The sequence below is a fragment of the Mytilus galloprovincialis genome, chromosome 12 (genome assembly GCF_965363235.1).
Source record: "Mytilus galloprovincialis chromosome 12, xbMytGall1.hap1.1, whole genome shotgun sequence".
Classification (NCBI taxonomy): Eukaryota; Metazoa; Mollusca; class Bivalvia; order Mytilida; family Mytilidae; genus Mytilus; species Mytilus galloprovincialis.
Window position 1 is genome coordinate 72,580,909 of NC_134849.1, and position 14,662 is coordinate 72,595,570.

Here is a 14,662-nt window from a genome sequence, read left to right on the forward strand (position 1 = left end):
TGCATACCAATGCATTTGCTTCATTTTATGGTAATGCAAACCATTGTTTAGAAACCCAAATACATTTTGTGTAGGTAGTCTAACTGAAGAGAGTATTTCTCGCACGTTTTTGTTGTTTAAAAGTTTTTAAAGCCGCAATTAGATACATATTTATTTAAGGATTTGAAATATTATGTATTAAGATTCCTCATACTTGTGTATACATGATATAAGCTTATTATTACACTTGCATATACGAAGAACTCGTCACAAAAGGGTTTCATATGAAATAAAATTTAAAAAATAAAATCCTCCCACCCGCCCCATTATTTTCAAAAATTTGGATGAAAATCTACTAATTAATTTTAGTTGGCCTAATACACGCTCCTGTGGTTCTTAGGGTATCAATGCTAGTCTGTTAGTTTCTGTAAGGAGTCATTCGGTAATTTTCAGTTACCATCAAATCGGTTTAAATTTTATTGTGATTCATCATTGTACAGTAAGTAAGTGAAGTAAGTAAATTATTTATTATAGTGACTTGTGTAAATATGTACAAATTATAGATAGATACTTTATTCTCTAGAAACTAAATACAAAATATAAGTTCTAAACATACAATATATGAAAAAAATTTACACATCCGCCCAATGGACCTATAACATGTATAAGTCACCTCAGATGAAATTAAATAATTATAAAACAATTACATGTATCATTATTGTAATTCGTCAGAGGTCACCAAAAATAATCGTTTTTTTTTCAATACTAATCTAAGGTACAACTAAACATTCTAAAGTCAAAATATATATATCATGTACATAGAACACGTTCCCAAACATCTAAACTTTGCCTGTATTTTTCAACTTATAATGAATAAAGTCCTAAACTATGGGAACATATCTTCATATAAACATACTTAACATATACACATTGTGTAGATTGTCAATAAACTTGAAATTGTTATGTTGTGGCCAAACTGGTTCTTGCAGTAAATAATTTTTTGACGAGAAGACTAATACACTGCATTATATTGTACACGTATAATCGTGCAACTAAAATGTAGATAAGATAAAATTAAACATCTTTGAATTTGACTTGTACTGTAATTCACGTAAAAACTTGGATCTTTCCTTTTTTAATTACATCAAGTTAACTTTTAGATTAAATCGTTGTGAAATTAGATAGAAAGGACTTCACAGTAAATAAAGTACATGTATCCATGAAAATAAGTTGGTTTACAGTATATCTTATACATGTAGTAAAAACCAACATTGTAATATTGATCATGTAACATTGTGGATACATATATATACATTAATGTATTTGTATAAATATTAAAGCCAATTTTTCAAGACGTTTCGGCCATTGGCCTTCTTCAGTTCTTTATTTTTCCTCTAAACTACATGGCTGACATTTCCTTTTCAATCATTTAAAAGATGTTATTGATGAATTATGGACATCTTTTAAATGATTGAAAAAGAATTGTCAGCCATGTAGTTGAGAGGAAAAATAAAGAACTGAAGAAGGCCAATGGCAGAAACGTCTTGAAAAATTGGCTTATTTATACAATTATAAAAAGTATGTTCCCTATTGGAATTTTGAAAACAAGGATACATTAATGTACATGTACAAATGATTGTTCAAATTGTCTGTATTTTATGACCAACCTAGCTAGGGGCCTTATGTATTCCGGTCTGGGTGTCAGTTTGTCTGTCTGTTGCTTCTGATTAAAGTTATTGGTAAAGATAGTTTTTGATGAAGTTGAAGTCTAACTTAAACCTGAAATTTATATATAATTAGTACACATGTTAAATGTTAAATTAGACTTTTTACCCCATTTCACGGTCTGAACATTGAAAATGATAGTGTATGCTTTGAACACCCTGGTTAACGTTTTTGATCAAGGTAGTTTTTAATGAAGTTCAATCAACTTAAATCTTAGTTCACATATACAGACATATAAAATGTACTTTATTTTTCATTGACAATTTGCGAGCTCTATATATATACATTTCCAGTTATTTCATAATAAAACTAATTAGGGAATTTTACCATGTTTAATACCTGTAGATGCTTTATATTTGCTAAATGGGTTTACCACAGAAATCTCAAACTTATAGTATGATAATTTATATCATGTCTCATTCTTACACTTATAATTAGTCTGTCAACACCAGCTCATTCAAACAGTTAACTGGTCATTGGTCTTTGATTTCAAGTTTATTGTCTTGTGGTTTGTCCAAGATTTGGTTGATGACCTTTTAATCATCATATTTATAATTTGTTTGTGTGATTCATGTGATCATGAAATTTAAGAAGATGATTATTGATTATAAACAAACCTCACGTCATTTATTTTATTTAATCATCTTAAAACCTATACTTTTACAGTGTCAAATGTTATTAATCCTAGAACTGGTGAATAAAAATCTATTACAGCTAATTTTCTAATGCTTGTATAGTCCAACTTTAGTTAGCTTACTTGCTTTGATTGTATATAATGTACAAATCATTGTCAAATGTAATTGGGATAACATACAATCAAATTTAAATATAACATATACAAATATGCCTTATATACTGTTTGAAATGGCAATATTAATGGCAAAACTTGAGCAAACCTTCATACAAACATGACAAACAAAGCAAGCAAGCCTATGAAAGTTGGACTATTCATGCATTAGGAAATTAGCTCTAATTTGCATACAATTTTAAGATGTTTGAGATATAAGGTTTCCTTATATATACATGTTTATAACTTGAAATGTATGTTTTATAATGATGAAATGTAAATAAAATAAGAGATAACAACTAGATCAAAGAGTAGAAAACAGCTCAGGCAGCCAGGCCACCAATGGGTCTTCAACACAGCAAGAAAATATTCATGTACACAATGTATTAAAAATTCTGATATTTTTACTAGACCATGTAAACCTGAATTATGGAATAGTTAGCAAATACTAGGCATGCTACATTGTACATGTACATTTGGGTCTGCTAATGTTTTAAACATTTTATTAATAATTATGATTTCATTATTATTTTCATTCAAATTAATCATGTTCGAATCCAAATGACTAAATAAGTTTTAATATATAATATCTTGACTGCAAATTTCATATCACTTCAGAGTTAGAGGTTAAATTACAACAGGGCAAATGTTTGTATACAACAACTGTGTACACACGCAGAAACAAAATAAATAATGAATAAAGAAACCTTATAGTATTGTAAACAGTGGCATTTAAAAGATTTTTCAATATTATTGTGTCCATACATTGTCCACGTCAAATTTCTAGATCGTAAGATTCTTTTACGATGTTAACAACAGATTTGTTAATTGACGGCTTAAGTTTAAAGTCAAATATGTATTGAATGTTTATCAATGTATATCATGTAAGTTTGAATATATGTAAATGTCAGTATCATCGTGACAAAGTGCTAAAATTTATAGTCGTAAATGGTGTCAGCTAGTGTATTATATTTTCACATTTTCCTGTCGAAGTTTGGGGGCTCTCTCTAGAGATTCAGGCTTCTTCAACATATAAGAGGGGGGATAGGACCTTTATCGGGACTCCGGGATCGGGTGTTTTTAAGCTCGGGATTTCGGGATTGACCCTTTCGGGATCCGGGAATCCTTTTTTTCGGATTTCGGGATGTCGGGATTTGCTTTATTTAAATTCGGGACCTTGGGATTTCGTTTTTTCAAGTCCGGGATTTGGGGATCAAGACCCCTCCTATCCCCCCTCATATAATAGCTGACATTCACAAAATAACAAAATATTGCTGAAAGTGGCATTAAACACTTATTAATCAATCATATTTTCACAAAAATGTTTGAAAATATATAATTTCATAGTATTTATCTGTGAAATATTGTCTTAATTCACACAAAATAAAACCTCCCTTTAACATGTTTAACAAGACAAAATTCCATAGCATTCATCTGTGAAATATTGTCTTTATACAGACAAAATTTCGCTATGATAATTTGTCCTTCTCTGGACATTTTTCCATAGACGAGGACAATATTTCATGATACATAGTTATGAAATATTGTCTTGTGGTACAATATTTCATAGGACAATATTTTGATTTACAATAACACATTCTTTTATAGCATCTGCTGGGCTGTGATTTTGGAATTCATTGAGGTATTTATTAGAAGGTCTAGCATCCTCAAGTCAAAAGAGATAAATAAGTTTGTAAAAATACACATTCCACATTGATGTGCAAATTTGAGAAGGCCCGTGTTCAATAGTGAATCATTATTTTACATGATTGTTTTTTAAAATCATAAGTCTAGGTGTCCAACAATTTGTCCATGTTAAATTTATAAATAATATTTACATTCTTTAAAAGCTGTTTTGTTAATTGATGTACTGTGGATTCATTTACTTTCGTTGGTATCAATTTTCGTGGATGGTTGAAAACTTGCATATTCGTTGATATTTGATTTCGTGGTTTTGATTTTCTCTGTATACAAAGCCTATTAAAAATATGCAATTCGTTGAACATTAGATTTCGTGGTTCACCTGTATCCACGAAACCCACGAAAATTGGTATCCAACGAATAATAATGAATTCACAGTATTAAAAAGCTTATGTCAAAAGAGAGTCAATGTAGGTAAAGTTGTGGGTGGGTGAGCGTAAAGAATCATGATGGAGTGTTAAATTCATTGTGATATTGTATCATGTGTATATAGACCAATGTATCACTGTTTTACAAGGATGTTTGAATAACAATTGTTATTTGATTTACGTTTGTCAACAATCTGATTAGGCCAAATAAAAATATATGTGTGGTTACAGTAACCCTACCGTCCCTACTTTTTCATCTTAAAAATAGCCTACCCTTAAGATTTTATTGTCATTTTTCATTTAGCACTGTTAAAGTCAGAATGTTGCTCCCATAGACTCAATGTAAAAAAAAACATAGAATAAAATAAAAATCCCTACCTATCTACCCTAACATTTTTTCAGATGCAACTGGAACGACACATACTTTTTTATTTGGCCTTATTTGATTTACATTTGATTACAATCTGATTATTTAAAAGTAGATTATCATATATCTAGATCTATTAATAGTATATATGTAGGTCAGACTATTTATCAACGAAAAAATGTAAACATTTATTTTATAGTTCATACATGTAGATATTGATTCACGTTAAGAAATATTCACATCATTTTGGAGTTTACAGTGTTGGACTCAGAATAATGTATTCTTTGAAATGGTAAAGCAATTTATATACTAATAAGTTTTTTGGGTAAATTCAAGTTTTAATGATATTGTTATAAAAACAGATTTTTTTAGAATGTAATTTAAGAGTAAATCATAAATAATGCACAGCATTTAAACATTACAGCTCTCTGTCTTAAAACTTTATGACCCAATACCTGAAGTGCAAAATTGCCGCTCAAAACACCTTTTTTCTAATTGGTTGATTTCTTAGTCTGAGTATAGTGCTAAAAAATGTTTATGAGAGCTTTAGACGGGGCTTGAGTCTTCTTCATACAACACATGAAGAACTGACTTCCGTTATCTTCTTTCTGAATCCGTCATGTAGAGTTCAACGCGTGATACTGTGGATCCATTTATTTTCGTGGATACCAATTTTCTTGGAACGAGGAAAACCTCTTGGATATTTGATTTGTGGTTTTGACAAAGCCTGCATATTACCTTATAGAAAATATGTAATTTGTTGAATACTTTTAAAATTCCGTTGTTCATCTGTTATTACCACAAAAATCAAAGAAAATTAGTATCTAAAGAATTATAACGTATCCACAGTAAAACTTATTTTCTCATGAGATACAATTACATGATCAAAGTACATTTTAAAAAGTTTTATTCTTTAACATGTTTAATTAAAGCTAATATAATAAATTTAGGGCAAGCTGGTATATTTTGTACTAATTTTTAGACAGCTAATTTAAGTTACAAATGTGGATTCATTACAAAAATTAAAAGCTGATTTTAAGGTACGGTAAGAAAAGTTGACTTTTGTATATGATTATAGGATTACTACAAATTTAAGGATCTAGCTTCTTAATATGAATTAGTCATTGTTAGTAGTATATAAATGTTCACTAAAAGATTTACAAATATGTGGGAGATTATACAGTATACATTTGTACAGAGTTTTAAATGACATGTGCAAAACTACTTTATGTACATGAAGTTTAAAATGTACTGGTCAGTGTCTTGTAAATCTAATATGGTCTGGTATGGTCTTATGTGTGATTTTTACAGATACTTTGTATAAGGGAATAAGTATTTGAAAATGTATACATGTACAAACATAAGTTTTGCCGATCGAAACCGATTAAATTTTGAAATAAGGATAGAACATTTTGCTCAGATAAATTTTTAAAATGGTTTATATTTATTTTTACATGTTTAGGAAAAGAATTTTGTTTAATATTTTAAGATGACTAACATTCATGAGAATATAGTATAAACATTTTTAATAGCATAATAGCAATAAGTTATTAACCTACAAATCTCTGAAAGGGACAGCCATACTAAATCTGCATATAAGATCAACTTAATAAAGCAGTTCAAAGACACTTTGATAAGTTTGATCAAGCTTAAATTCGCCGTTTCAGAATCTAATGCATTCTGGGTAATATTTCCAAAAGTGTACACCAAAGCATCGTAATTGGTTAAAAACGTCCTAAACAATGGAAATTCAACCAATGACGTGACGTTATTTTCATTTTGGGGTACGAACAATAAAATTACCCATAGGCCATAGTCCTTTAGTTTCTGAAACAGCCAATTGCTGACAGTTTTATTCTTTATTTTCAGCTCTTATCGTGTTGATTTTGCTAATAATAACTAGAGTTTAATTACTGAAAGGTTAAAAAAAAGGATTATTGTTTAAATCTGGATATATATAGTCCATGTGGATTCATTTATTTTCGTGGGTATCAATTTTTGTGGAATGCTGAAAACTTGCATATTGGTGGATTATTTGATTTTGTGGTTTTGCCTATCTCTGTATATATACAAATCCTATTGCAAATATGCTATTTGTTGAACATTTGAATTACGTGGTTCATCTGTACCTATGAAATCCACGTTAATTGGTATCCAACGAATATGAATGAATCCACAGTAATTAGAATTGAAAAAAAAATGGTATGATTGAGAAAACTCTCAGCCGGAGAGCAAATGACTTACAGCCTTCAACAATAAACAAATCCCATAATGCATAGTCAGTCTTTCTTTCAAAAAATGTAGGAAACAGGGACTCAAGCTTAATTCTCACCAGAGAACAAAAAAGCAATGAACAGGTTGAATTTTCAGTTTTGTTTGCAAAATTCTATTTATCGGTTATTAGAATGGTATGAAATAGCAAACAATTTGTACATTGTAATGTAATTAGTCTTCTATATACATTATTAGTATGAAATATGGACTACGTTTAATTTTACATATGATTGAAAATGACATGCATGCATCAGTTATCCACATGGTAAAAAATGGTTTTTCAGTAGTTTCCAACAAATCTCATATAGAATACCATCTAATGCTTCAGATTTTATGGTATTTCATCTGTAACATAATCTATGAGAAAATCATTTCTGATATCATATCAAATTCAAGTAACAGAGCATCACGTTACCATTATGCTTAAAGGGCCCTAGGGAGAACACTGGAAATTTATTGTGGTACAAAATGACTATAATTCTAAGTTTCAAAGAGCCATCTTTTTATCGTGTAGCATGCATGGAATGTAATAAAATTTGTCATTATTACTTAAATAAAATATATCTAAATTGCCTTAAACTTCCATCTACAATTTCAATAAAAAAACAAGATATGGTATGATTGTTTATAAGTCACTCTCCACAAGCATGACAAGAGACCAACAAAATGATGCAGAAATTATAAACTCAAGGTCATGATGTACTGCCATGAGCATGCATTCATGTATTATAGAGATAAATGTCATGTAAATTGCTTCTACTATTTTCTCTTCTGACATCTAAAAAAACATGTAACTCTTTACTACCGGTATCCCAAAATATTTGTTAAACCAAGACATCCAAAAATTAGGAAGTGAGGGCCCTCATGGGGTTTTTGATTATGTGATTACTTGGCCGTTTTTTTAATGATTATTTGATTATTAAGCCAAATATTTCATGATTATTTGATTACCTAGGACTGTATTTTTAGTTTATGATTATTTGATTACTAAAGATAAGCAAATATTTAATGATTATGTGATTATATTGGCAAAAAAATGGTGATTATGTGATTACTAGGACCCCCCCATGAGGGGCCTCGGAAGTGTTGTTCCACAGTATAGTTAAATATAAACTTTTATTATATTAGGGATTCTGCTGTTGCCAGGCAATTATGTTATATTTTCAATATTTTAGGGATTTTAATTCATTTTAAACACCGAAGCTTTTATCTCAAATGAGTAATTAAAATAAACATTTAGGGTGGTAAAGGAAAGTAGATAAAATATATCATGTATTAATTGGACGATATGCTAATGTTTATGTAGGTATGTAGATAAACTCTTCATAGATACCAGGACTAAATTTAGTATATACGCCAGACGCGCATTTCGTCTACAAAAGACTCATCAGTGACACTCAAATCCAAAAAAGTTAAAAAGGCCAAATAAAGTACGAAGTTGAAGAGCATAGGATATGCCTCTGGGGAAAAGTGGGGATATGGGTTTTTGGGGATAAAAAAGTGGAATCTGAAAAAAATAGAAGGTTAAATTACAAAAAGTAGGATTTGGGAATTATGCATCGGGTGTCAATGTCATCCCCATCATTTAGTATAGACAAATGTAGGACATTGTTACAACAGTTGAAAATATCTGCTTTTGCAATTAATGTATGACACAGACACAGTCATTTTCATTGGCACTAGTAAGAGCAGAAAGGGGATTTTACACCCCTTTGGATGGAATTAACTGGATTCATATTTATATTTGCAGATTGATGGAGACTGAATTTTCAACATGTTCAATATGACATAATTTCATTGATTTCATTAGAAAATAAAAGCAGATCATGAGATGTAGAGTTAATATTATTTAAGCAACTTATTTTCTTGAATATTTTTTAGGCGTCTAGTCCTATCTTTTTTTTAGCTAGTTCAATGCTCTGCGATTCATTTTCATGTTAACACCCTAAGCTGAACTAAGTCAATATTATACCGCTGATGCTATTATTATAGGAATAATTCTATTATTAGACCAGAAAATGTAATTTGCAGAATGTCTATTATATTATATAGCTTTTGTTATTAGTTCTATATTGTTAATTTAAACATTGTATCAAACAAGTATTAGCCTATAGCATCGTTTTATGAATATTTGAAATTATAGATGAGAATTATATATATATTGCTATTATGATTATTACTGTCTAGAATAGAGCACTAGTCTTGTACATTGTACAGAATACATGTATAAATGTTATTATTCTCATAAATTTGCTTTTGTTTTCGGATACTTAATGGAGCTTTTGTTGATGTGAAGTGTGGGGCTCTTTAATTAAGTTGTAGACAGTGACAAATTATCCTTTTTTTTGGGAATGCACATACATGTAGTAAAGGTTGTGGTGTCAGTTTTACTAGAAAAATTATTCAACCAGTGCATATAATATGACTAAGGGTCTATTTTAAAAAATTGCAGAGAGATGAAAGATTTGGCTCAATTTTGAAGGCCTTACTCAGTGACTTTGAGATGTAGAACAGCAATACATGCACTGTTCCTTTGAGATGTAGAACAGCAATACATGCACTGTGACTTTGAGATGTAGAACAGCAATACATGCACTGTTCCTTTGAGATGTAGAACAGCAATACATGCACTGTTCCTTTGAGATGTAGAACAGCAATACATGCACTGTGACTTTGAGATGTAGAACAGCAATACATGCACTGTTCCTTTACTTTTTGTATATTATTTCTGTGTATATACTGATTTTGTGTCGTGGATGGATACCCCATATTCTTTCTTTTCCATTCAATATTTTGGAACAGTGTATCAAAATGTATTCTGATTATAGCAAATGTAAAGGGGAACTACAAGTACATTTAGTATTCAGATTACAATGGTTTAACCATGGAGTTACTGTTAACAGGATGTTCTACATTGCCAATAGTATTAAAGCCAAATACATGTAGTATTCAGATTGCGATGGTTTAACCATGGAGTTACTGTTAACAGGATGTTCTACATTGCCAATAGTATTAAAGCCAATTAAGAACATGTAGTATTAAAGCCAAGTACATGTAGTATTAAAGCCAAATACATGTAGTATTAAAGCCAAGTACATGTAGTATTAAAGCCAAGTACATGTAGTATTTTTCAGGTTACTATGGAGTAACTAGTTTCTGTTGTCATGATGTGTTACCATAGCAGTAAGCCAAGTTTTAATCTTTAAATTATGTTTATTTTTCAGGTTACCATGGAGTAACTGTTGACATGATGTGTTACCATGGCAAGACCGAGTAGTAATCTTTACGATGATTATTGGAAGGAGTTCCATGATATAGAGAACAATCAGGACGATGATGGTGAAGAAGATCTGCACTCAAAAACACCTGACGGTAAGTTTACTAAATTCAAATGGTGAAGTTAATAAAAAAGAGTTTAGTGACCCCAAACCTATAAAAGAGGGACGAAAGATACCAAAGGGACAGTCAAACTCATAAATCGAAAAATATACTGACGACGCCATGGCTAAAAATGAAAAAGACAAACAGACAAACAATAGTACACACGACACAACATGGAAAACTAAAGAATAAGCAACACGAACCCCAACAATAACTATAAGATGTGACTGTTTTAGATATGGAAGATCAAGGTCATCCCTAGTTTGGTCAGTTGAATTATTTTAAATTAAGTATTTGCTCATTATCTTCTTAACAGGTAGGATGAAAGATTGGTTGGTTTTGATTTTTAAAAAAGTATCTGGTTGCAATATTAGACATTCTGTAGACTCCACCTAATCAGGTATTGGCTAAACCAATATATCAGCTGTTTTAATAATATGAGGCAGGCATTACCTGTGAATGGGGACGAAGTCTGTATGATTTTTTTTTTTAAATCAAACATGTTAAAAAGAGAAAGGAAATACTGTAACGTTTCTGATTTTGGTTTGGTTGTTAGGGATTTTAGTTGTGACGTTATTTAAGTTATGACATCATATTCAATGTAAACAAAGAAACACTGTCATCAGGTAATTTTTTTTAATAACAAACAATTTTTTAAAATGTATTAGTATCATGTATTGTGTTCCTTTCCTAGAATGATATATATACATTCTATTCAAAGTCTCATGCAAACAAGACAGGAAACGGAAGTAGATTTCTGCGCAGATCCGGAAACTGAAAATTCAAAAACGCGACAAAATTTTTTTTAAACAATTTTGAGTTCATTAGTACAATGAAAAATTCGGGAAAATTTCCCGATTTTTTTTTGTTTTTTTTTTTGAATTTTCTACTGTAATAGGGGACTTTGTCCCCATATTATTTCAAAATATCAATTGCAATGCAACTTTTGAAGTAAATAAGTGCATTTTTTATTTTTTTTTTACAGAAGGCAACTTTTGAAGTAAATAAGTCCACATTGTATAATTTGTATATTTAAAGAAGGTAACTTTTCTAGTATAATAAATGTACAATGTATTTGTTATTTTTCAGAAGGTGAACAGGAGGCAGCATGGCTGAATGAAGCTGGTTATGGTTTTGTTGTTAATGCCTTACATGGTCAGTACCTATTAGTGATACTTTTGATGAATTAACTTATGGGGTGCTCATTTTCATGGGTGAATATGACCAAAAATTACAGTATTTGTAGCAGCTGATTTGTAGGGAGAATTTGATAAAAGCCACAAAATTCAAATTAAGCTTTCATAAACATGATTGCCTGAGGTTAAAAAAGGGAATAATCGTATTTAGACATTTAAAATAAAAAACCTTCTGCCTGAAAGAACCTTAAGCTTATTTAGAATATTCTAAAGTTTAATATAAAGGTCAGCTTTGGCTGATTGAGTTAAAGAACCACAGCTTGTAGATAAATTTCAATTAGACCTTTGACCTATGAATCACCCACAATCACTAGTATCTTTAGTTATTACATTTGGGACTCTGCAGCGCATTTTTATGGATACCCTTTAATACACTTATTAAATATCATATTAAAAAAATCTTGACAGTGAGCAATAGTTGTTCATTTCTGTGTCATCTGGTCTCATTGGCAATCATATCACATCTTATTTATTCGTATTTAATCATTTCGATTACATGTACTTAACATAAAGTAATTCTATATCAATATTTTGTTTACAGATGGGAAGGATTTGTCTGAAGATGACATTGAGGCCCTTACTGCGACCTTGACCTCCCATCAGGCTGCTGTTGTAAAAAGGAGGGTAGATACCTTAAATGCAACGATTAGGAAGAAACAGAAACAGAGTAACAAGACTGATGTCAGAGATATTTTCAAAACTAAGTCTTGGGTAAGAAAATTGTGTAAAAAAGGTTCTGTGCCGGAATAAAAATAAGAAATTTTATATGATTACCAATGATTTAGGAGTCAACCAATGAACACAAAAACAAATATCTACCTAGAAAGTACCTCTTAGTCGCCAGATTGCCAAGTCCAAATAGTCAGATGTTATGAACAACTTTTAACTTCATGGTGTTATTGTATTTTGCACTGTCTTATTAGCATTATCTGTTTTGAAAATTAGAATGCGGCAGTAGGGTTATTGTTTTACTCACAATACGTTTGTAATAAAGAGGATTTTGAGAGGCAAAAGATACCTAAGGGACATTTAAACTCACAAGGTTAAAAAAAAACTTACAACAGCATGGCGAAAAAGAAAAACACATAAAGACAAACAACAGTACTCAAAACACAACATACATGTAGAAACCAAAGACTGAGCAACACAAACTCTTCCAGGGGTGATCTCAGTCAATCTGGAAGGGAAAGCAGATCTTTCTCCACACATGGTTATTAAAGAAGACACAAAAGGGACATATTTGGGCACAATACATTAAAAAAAATTAATATTAAACAGCATTTAATTCTGATTTAAACTCCAGTATCTGCAAAAATCTTGTTAATAATAGATCTAGAAAAGCTGTAGATTTCTAATGTATGACACTGAATTTTATACCAGGAAGGTTATGGTTCATCCCCAAGACATGGCTCTGATGAAGTGGATGGTATCAGGGGAAAGAATCCTGAACGCTACAGCTTTACAAAAAACAAGGGAGGTTACTCCATGTCAGGACGTAAAACTGAGAATGTGGCAGACAAGATGGCCACAGGTACGTTTCCTTTTAAACAAGGGGGGTTCCTCCAAGTCAGGACGTAAAACTGAGAATGTGGCAGACAAGATGGCCACAGGTTAGATTACTTTTAAACAAGGGGGGTTCCTCCAAGTCAGGACGTAAAACTGAGAATGTGGCAGACAAGATGGCCACAGGTTAGATTACTTTTAAAAAGCTTTATACCTTTGCAGGTATTAAACAAAATTTTACAACAAATTAAACAGGAGTGGATATGTTTCAATCCAGGAAGTTCAGGATTGCAAATTCAAGATACCAATTAAATATCTGTGTATAAGTACATAAAGGTTCTTCAATAATATCCGATTTTTAAAAAAATTTTACGGCGGGGGCATTAGGTTTTACCCTTGTCCGTCCATCTTTCCGTCTGTCTGTCTGTATGTCCCAAAATTGGTTTCCGTTCTCTAACTTTAGTTTGCCTCAACCAAATGTTATGAAACACAATGCTTATTACCACAAAAAACAGATCAAGATTGAGTTTTGGTGTCATCCTTTTTACTGTTCTTGAGTTATATATACCCCTATACAAATGGAAAAAAATGCAAAATTTCTGTTTCCCTTCTCTAATTACTTAAGTTTGCCTCAACCAAATTATATGAAACTTATACGCGATGCTTATATATATAACCACAAAACACAGATCAAGTGTGAATTTTGGAGGCGTCACTTTTACTGTTCTAGAGTTATCCCCCTTTACAAATGGAAGAAAACTAAATTTTTTGTTTCCATTTTCTAACTTAAGTTTGCCTCAACTATATGCATGAAGAATAATACACAATGCTTGTTAACACAAAACTCAGATCAATTACAAATTTGGGAAGCCTCAATTATACAGTTATTGAGTTATGTACCATTATAAAATTATAACTGATATGCAAGCAGGGGCATTATCTGTGTCCCATGGACAAATTCCCCATTTATTTTTATCAGTTATGTGTATTTAACTCTTAAAGACAGACATGACATGTTTTCATCAATTTTGCCTCATTTTGTTTAAAGTGCTTTTTCTCAATTTTGCAATTAATGCTTCAAAATTTTGTGAGGAAATTTACGATTGTCAAAATGACTCATCAATGACTTTTACTGACAGGTGTAGAAGTATTAAGCATGCAACCTAGAGGTACATTCCGTCAGACAAGTTTTACAAAGACAAGTCTGAGCCATCCCATGCCCAGCATATCAGATGAAGATGTATCACTCGATATCAAGATCAGTGAACCTACAGTACCTAAAGAAAGGGTAAGACTTACTGCTGTCATCTCGTGGATTTTTAGGCTTCTACTTTCAGGAGGCCCGATACATAGAGATTAATACATGGCCTTTTCCATATCA

At 31.0% G+C, this 14,662-nt stretch overlaps 1 protein-coding gene across 2 annotated transcripts in view; it reads left to right on the forward strand.

Moving 5' to 3' along the window:
• Positions 1-14,662, forward strand: part of LOC143054760 (rho GTPase-activating protein 18-like) — a 47,128-nt gene that overhangs the window by 2,791 nt on the left and 29,675 nt on the right. Inside the window, exons 1-6 of one of the 2 annotated variants that reach the window (XM_076227808.1) lie at positions 5,102-5,219; positions 10,426-10,573; positions 11,672-11,737; positions 12,320-12,489; positions 13,159-13,309; positions 14,421-14,569. In XM_076227808.1, the coding sequence (XP_076083923.1) occupies positions 10,462-10,573; positions 11,672-11,737; positions 12,320-12,489; positions 13,159-13,309; positions 14,421-14,569 (648 nt within the window). In that variant the 5' untranslated portion in view covers positions 5,102-5,219; positions 10,426-10,461. Of the gene's footprint in view, positions 1-5,101; positions 5,220-10,425; positions 10,574-11,671; positions 11,738-12,319; positions 12,490-13,158; positions 13,310-14,420; positions 14,570-14,662 lie in introns of those variants that run through there. The other variant, XM_076227807.1, reaches the window with a different exon arrangement.